Source organism: Diuraphis noxia, unplaced genomic scaffold (genome assembly GCF_037042655.1).
Source record: "Diuraphis noxia isolate RWA-SAM2 unplaced genomic scaffold, SU_Dnox_SAM2 contig0003, whole genome shotgun sequence".
NCBI classification, from domain to species: Eukaryota; Metazoa; Arthropoda; class Insecta; order Hemiptera; family Aphididae; genus Diuraphis; species Diuraphis noxia.
In genome coordinates this window covers 20,036,968-20,045,298 of record NW_028301713.1, presented here as the reverse complement: position 1 = coordinate 20,045,298, position 8,331 = coordinate 20,036,968, and the positions used below count along the sequence as shown (strand labels likewise).

At 28.4% G+C, this 8,331-nt stretch overlaps 1 protein-coding gene across 1 annotated transcript; it reads right to left on the bottom strand.

Annotated features, from left to right (window-relative positions):
* On the bottom strand, positions 1 to 2,765 carry LOC149057001 (uncharacterized). The gene is made up of 4 exons (XM_089224929.1): positions 2,687 to 2,765; positions 2,522 to 2,604; positions 2,226 to 2,433; positions 1 to 164 (listed from the first exon to the last, which is right to left on the bottom strand). The coding sequence occupies exons 1-4, from the start codon at positions 2,757 to 2,759 to the stop codon at positions 115 to 117; spliced, it is 414 nt and encodes a 137-aa protein (XP_089081055.1). The 5' UTR covers positions 2,760 to 2,765; the 3' UTR covers positions 1 to 114.
* Between the last annotated feature and the right edge of the window lie 5,566 nt (positions 2,766 to 8,331).

The window sequence follows — 8,331 nt, the reverse complement described above, 5'->3', positions numbered from 1 at the left end:
GTATAATTATTTACTATATGTTAAAATAATATTAGCTTATAAATTATAATTCATAGAATATTATAAATCACTAACATACATAATATTACTAAGTACATTTTATACAACGATTGTTTATATTTTACTCTTGATAGCCATTTTTCGTAAAGGTTGATTTGTTCGTTCTGTAAAAAATATTATAAAAAAACAAAATTAATGTTAGAATATGTGCATTGACAAAAATATTGAATACATTATTGTTAAGTCTTGGGAAATAAGAGTAATTAGGGGACAGTTGGAGCCCAAGAGTGTTTAATGTGTATAATATGTTACAAGTTGCTCTGACAACTTGACTGAGGTCTGCTACGTGTAATTGAAGCATTCTTTCGATGCGTCATTAAAAAAGTATCCAGCAACAGTACCAATGTACTTCATAATATTATTTAAAATTAACATAAAAAGAAATTTAATCATTAAAATTATTTCTTAAAAAATAGTAAATACGCATCCTACAAATCGTTGTAAAATATTGTTTATAAATTATATGAATATTATTATATAAATTTAAGAAAAATAAATACTCAATATTTGAGATGATGCAAATATGCGTTTGATTACATAATGTTATATTACTTTTTTATGTGTCTGAAATTAATTCTGATTCATATAATTTCAAATGTATTCCATACGAGATACAATTGAAAATGATATAAATATTTGGTACTCTTATCGGTTATTTCGAATAATATTTGTCGGTAAATTATTACTAATTGAGGAGGTCTATAAAACATAATATACTAATTATTTTAAAAAAACACTAAAGTTTTTGAAAATAATTGTTTAAAAAATGTATTTCCAAAATTTTTTTTTGACTTTAAATTCTGAGTGGAGCTAGAATGTATTGATTTTACAATGATGTTTGTTTTTTTTTTTTGTGAGTCTATCATCACGTTTTGAGGCAGTAAAAGTGCTTCGATTTTCGACTTCAGTACCTCATTCGATCAGAAAGTGAATCTTGTTGGAACTTTGGGGGATCATAAGTAAAAAATTTCCAATATTTTTCTTGATAATTGGGATAAACAAACTAAAAATTAAGGAAAACCGGGAATTTTTACACACAATCAATTTTCGACAAAATCTATTTTTTGGTTTTTTATGTTACTTTAAAACAAATGACCGCAGATACTTGAAATTTTCCATTAATGTTTATATAGGCATTTTCTATATTTGATACAATTTAAAAAATATTTTTATTTGTTTTGGACTGTTTACTGAAATTTTAATTTTTCAACTTTTGAGTTTTTTTTTTCTATAAATATCGATAAAAATTTATTTGTTGGGTAGAAAAGCTTAAAAATTTAATTAAAGACATCTAACACATTTTTATGATAGCAGTTGAAAAATATTAAATATACATCGACACGGCTTTTTTTTATAAGCATTTAAAGTTCAAATTTTTACCAAATACGTGAAAATTATGGCAATGTTCAAATTATCTTAGATAGAAATTCATAAAAATTTTTATTTTTAAGTCTAAGATTTTAAAATTTAATTCAAGATTCCTTATAAGTTTGTCAACTTTTATCAAAAAAAAAAAAAATTCCACCGGAAAGTCAAATACTTTAATAAGTATTAATAATAAGTAATAATAATCTATAAGATATCCTAGACAGATAAACAGTCTCCACACAGAATCGTTTTTCGTATAGGTATTAGGTACAATGGTATAATATCATTGGATTCAAATTTAATTCCATCCATTTCAGTAACCCACTTATAACCTACTGTACAGCAAAGCAATATCCACTTTCCCGCATTTTTATTATGTATTATTTGACATCGTTAAGTAATCGAGCTATACCGAAAAGTCGTATTGTAGATTATAATTGCAATAACGGATAAATAACAATTATTTTGATTAGAGTTATATATCATAAAACTCTATGGAATATAAAATTTATACAGATGCAATTGGTCATTGTTTGAGTACTACAATAATGGAATGTGTTTATATTTTGTTCCTTTAAAAGTAATAGTTTTTATAAAGTTCCTAAATTAGAGGTTAAAATCTTGGGTGTGATGGATACGGGTCTAGAAAAATCGCATAATTTTAGAACCCTCGATATATTAACTCATAAATAAAGGACTATAATTACAGTAAAATCTGAAGTAAAAAATCGAACTATATAATATAGTATTATACTATAATAAATAGATGAACACTATATGAAGTTCCAAGTTCTTACTTTGATAAAAATTAATTATGATTTCACCTTCGGGTTTGATCTTAATGGCCATGATGAAATCATAATCGTCGAAGCAGAACTTTTTCTCGAATCTACGCCACAACTCTAAATATTCGTATGCTTTAAGTAATGATATGGAACATTCCACGGAGCAATACCCTGGCAGACATCGATCACAAGTTACATGGTAGCATGGCCTAACGCGCATCTATATTAAAAAATACATACCTATGAATAAAACATTTACAGTGATATTGTGTGTGTGTATTCGCAAAAAATTAAATAGAAACTCTTACCTCGATAACATGTCTATTACAAATTGTGCACTGAAATCCAATTAGGAAGATCAATTTCAACAGTGGATGAGCGTTCAGTTTGTCTATAATGAAATAACAATTAAACATGTAAGTCAGAAACGAAAGAAATCAACAAAAATAATGTAACCACATTAAGCTATGTACCATTCATCAAGTCGACGAACTGATACCAGTTTTTGAAGCAGTTGCTTTCATTATTCATTATTCGATTGATCATGATGAGTGATGAAAGTCAAAGTAAAACGCTTGATGTAGTTGATCGTTAAAAGATCTACTGTTAACATATATATAAAAAAACAAAAATACTGAAATATACACACTCCATAGATTTATCAATTAATTTACAAATTTAATAGTGTCCCTAATACAAATTTAAAAATGATTATTGAATATTTTATAATATATTAATATAAGTAATAACCTATAATAATTATGTATATTATTATGATAACATATTATATGTTTTACAATAATTTAGTGACTGGTGACTGCAAGGAATGGATTCGATATATCTTCGATTATAACGTTCTCATAATTCTCCTAATAACCTAGTAATTTATGTTGAAGAAATTTTAAAGAAATTTTTCATTTACAATTATCTCAAAAAATAATTCCACTACCACCTCTTCACCAATTAAAAACCAGTCGAAATCATTAGCAAAGCCGTAGCTGTGGGAAGTCCAGAGTTCGAGTTTTTCAAAACTAAAAATGTTATCTATATACATTATACATTATTTATTAATTATTCTACTGAGTATAATTTTATTTTTTTTATAAAGTAATATTAACAAGAGTAAAGAGTTTTTTTTATATTTTAAACGTAAAAATGATATCCAATAATATTAATTGATTTTTGTAAACCTTTTAACAAAATAGTTTTTTCTATTATAATTCTATATGATTTCATCAATTAATAAACACCCACATTTTTAAAGGATATATTCAAAATCCTATCATACATAATATATTTATAATATAATTTTTAATTACGCGTTATTGTAGATATACGAGCTCTATATAGACGAACATTTGAACAGACATTATATATACTACTAATTCATACTACGACATTTCAATGAGTAAAATTATGTATTTAGACTGCCTCGTAAACCATAATAAAATAATTAGCTAGGTGTTACAAAACCAAGAGATATTATATTTACCCTGCTCCAGTAAGTCGATATACGATTACCGCAGTGATAATAAATGTCACAAAAAAAATTCTTCCTACTTTTCAAATGCTGACGACGTCCTCTTGCTATCCAGCCACCAAGATACTAACATATGCTCTGTAAAGCAAAACCGGTGGAATGGTTGTAGGCGCGCGGCAGGGTCGCTGATTGGTGGCCACGGCCAAGGTCTAACTCATAGTGCTGGCAACGTGAAAAATCCAACATCCCGCGCGTTTTCATTTCATATTCCTGCTTTATTTGGACCCGATGCAATTCGAAAATTTTTCCACGCATATAACACTGCCATGAACTTTATTAGTGTTATTCTGACGTTGTGGCCTAACTTTTAGGTCGAATTAGAATTATTTTTCATAGTTTACAACGGTCTATCATTAAATTCAAATTTAACACATCCACACTACAGTATGTATAATCTACTCAATTGCGAGATAGTTACTCTTGATACCACTTCTGTGCATATGAGTGGTTATTGTCTATAAGTAGAATGTATATCCTGTATGTATACCTAAATAAACCTTTTATAGCATAGTAAATATTACGTAGCACATAAATAATTTAAACATATAATAATAATTTTTAGTGTCTATATTATAAAAAAAGAAATACATACCTAATTATTTATAAAAAAGTACCTACACATTTATTTAAATTTTAAAAGAAAAAAAAATATTACTTATCACTAATTATTGACGAATGCATTCATCACGTCATGTAGTCTAAATTTCGTAATTTCGTAATATATATATATATTACAAACTTCTTACATACAGTTTTTTTTGGTAAGATGAACATAGTTATAAAGCATTTTATAAGTTCATCGGCATCTAAATTAGTCCAAGGCATTTTATACACCTCACAAACAAGCTATCGTTCTGGTTTATTCATCTGCAAATAAAACACGGAGCCTTACAATATAAATTCTCTGCGATCTAACTTAATAAATACATTCGAATAAAATATATTTTTACATCCATCTGTAAAGACTATCATAGTCTATAAAGACTTAATAAATAGAATAACAAAATATAAAAAACGACTCGACCAGATATTGGCCACATAATTGACAGTTAGCAACTTCGCACAATCACAAAGGTAGTGATTACATTTGAGATGATATTTTTTAAACTTGAACAAGCCACGAGTGGGTTTGAATTTTAACAGTGTAATAATATAATAATTAATTTAAATTTAAATATTTAAAAAAGAACCAAAAAAATATAGTATACCTAATAGGCTAATAGTTATTAACTAATAATCTATAAATACAATTTTTTTTAAATTTCTTGCGATTTTTAGGAGTACCTATACAAATGTATAGGGTTAGAATATACAGTTTTGCTTCGTTGAGTAACTAAAACTTATATGGCACTTAGACATTTTTATCTTTATTATGTAATGTATTTCACGTCAGTCATACATGTAACTTATTAATTTAGAAAAACATGAGTTAATTATATCCATGGATAAAATATATTATTTACACAAAGTATAACAAACTAATGTGGCGGAGGAAATCGTGATGAAGATCGTATATAGGATTATGACGTATATAGAATTAGGACATTAATAATTTTCTTTAATATAAATCAATATGTTTTATGTAATATGTATATAAACTGTTAACGTTCAAAATAAAGCACATAAAAAATAAATAAATAAATAAAAACATCGTCACATAGTATACGTACTTATATTATATAGCTAGTCTATAACAACATTTCCGATCAAATTAGACAGTATACGATATTAACTATGAAAGAATGTTAACGTCATTTACTTTTAGGAAGCAATGCTGCATTTAGAAATATTTCTTAGATAATGACGATGATTCCAGACATTTTCAAACATAATTGATATACCTAAATGGTCTTTAAATACGCTGTAAAATAGATTTATCAAATTTTTACCAATCAATACTAATCGGATCTAAAATGTCGATGAGCGTACAATCAGTAACCCACTTATTAAGTAAAAGAGTACAAATGTTATCTTTATAGAAAGTGCTTAGATAGTAGGTATTCAGTATAAATGGTAATAACTTATTTGTTATAGTAGTTAAATTATAATTAATGCACACGCTCACGCCTATGGCCACATTATAAAACATATCTTTGTAGGTATCTATACATTATTTAAAAGTGTCACAATTAAAATTATTTTATTATGTAATATTATGTATAATTTATTTTATATTATTAAATATTTGACAAAATTTAAATATTTCGCTAAACAAAATTACCAATATTATCTATTAGTATTAGACATTAAGGTAATTTCCTAGTTATATAGTTGTAAATGTGATAACAAAATATATTTTGAACTGTACAACATTTCTTTATGCTTTCATCTAATATATACATCATTGGCGATAACAAAAACATATTATTATAAGATAGTTTGCGCCGTGACTGCAGCCTTTGGATTTGACCATTCGATTATGCATTGCAAAAATGGCTACTGTACGGCACCGTGTCCGTGAAACACCTGAAACGTCGATAGACACGAAAACATAAACGCGAGGGGAATCACGCATCATGTTAAATAAAAAATCCCGTGCAAGGATGTTACATAGTTATACACAGACATCTCGGAACTCGATCCGTTAGCAAAATAAAATGAGTGGAAAGGGGGAGGGGATGCTTTAACTGCTGGAAAAAATAAGACTTATTTACCATTATAAATAAAAAAATTTTTAGAAAAACGTATATATTTTGTCTAGAAATATAACAAACGCCATAACTCAACAAAAATGCCAGAAAATGGCAAAAAACCACCGTCACGAATGTATGTTTAAAGAGATCAGATGAAACGTTGAGAATCTCGTGAAGATGTGAAAAATAAAAAAATCGAAATGAAGAAATCCCATTAGCGACGCTAAGATAGTCATTGTTCCGAGCAGGTGTGTTAAAAAAAAGGTGGTGGTTATGCGGAGGAGGGCGTGTTAAAACGTGTAAGCTACACAAGATAATTGGTATGAAATTTGTCTAGTTGTCTATTATAAACACAAATCAATATTTTCTTTTCTGTTTTCTCCGAGATTCATAATAATAATATTATTATGAATTATCGAGTAAAAAAATCATTATTTTTTTTTAGGCCTTAAAATATCCCTTATAATAAACAACAAATAAAGTTACCATCGCCACGCAAGACAAGACCAGCGTCCAGCCGTTATTAAATAGCCGCAACAACCTCTCTAACAAAATATCTCCTGCGACGAAAGAAAGAGAAAGAGTGAGTTAGAGAGTGCAGCTGCGAGAGGAAGTGCACGTTACAATAAAAGAAATAATTTCCAGTGGTTGCCAAAGAAGTTGTCCCAATCTTATTACAAGTAGTTTCGTATAAATGTATACGCGTACCTATATATATATATTTAGGTAAGAACAAGAATGCAAAAGAATATTTTTTTTCTAATCTTCTATAAAAAAAGTGTTGAAAAATACATAATAATATCGTCCCTCTAATTGTGCATAAAATATAGTATAATATTTGCATGGTAAACGCTGCCGCCGGAAACACCGGCCGACCACACAAAATGGCCGCCATCGTAGCGCACACGACGATTGGCAGATGACGAAACTATCAAAGCGGAAAGCAAAACGTATCGTAACGCGCGGATTACAGTTTTGCGCAATTTGTGATAATTATTTTACCATATACACTACAGTACATAAAATCGTTCTCGTTACATTTATTTAGCATAATAATTAGAGACCACAGTATCGCATAGAAATATGATTGTATACAATACTATTAAAACACGGTTTAGTTAAATGGATTATTTATTAATTATTTCTGTCAGACGTCGGCATATAAATGAAGAGATTATTTCTTTAAAAAAAAAAAAAAAAAAAAAAAAAAACGTAGCTATTTTAAAATGTAGTCCACGTGTGGTCTGTGTAAGATTTAAAATGATTAATTAATTGTGCATCGAAAAGATAAGAAAACAAGTCCAATATAAAAAATCTATACATATTACAATGTGATATAATGTAGGTGCATTGTTTATTTTAATACTATATTATTATATAGACCAAGTTGGGTAGTTGATATACCGAAAATTCATATTTTTAATATATTTGATAGCCCGCCCAAGAAAAAATTTTAATCACCACTGCACAGTCAAGAATGTTTATAATTTTTGGGGATAATGTACGCAAACCGTGGTGTTTTTCGTTTCAAAATCGTAAAACCATTTCGACCGTCTGTAAGCCGCGCACAAGTATGGCAACTACAAAAGATCGGCTGACGAAATAATGGTCAAATGTAGATAAACGCGACATAATATAATAAAATATATATGTACACATATACGTATTGGTATGAAACGCCGTTGAACACTACATACATGTATATAACACTGTATACAGTATACTTAAATATTCTCCCCTCGGCCGACGCAGCAGGGTGGCAGGAATGCGGTCTCGTTAGTTGCATGCACCCTCTTCGACAACGACAAAGGAGCGTCTTTAAAATATGTCCATATACCTATGGGTATAAAACGCGTTATACGTTTTAGATGTTATCCTCCTCTCTGCAGCACCTGCCCTCGGGCACCCCGTCGAATAATATGTTTTACAAAAACATCCAATGTTT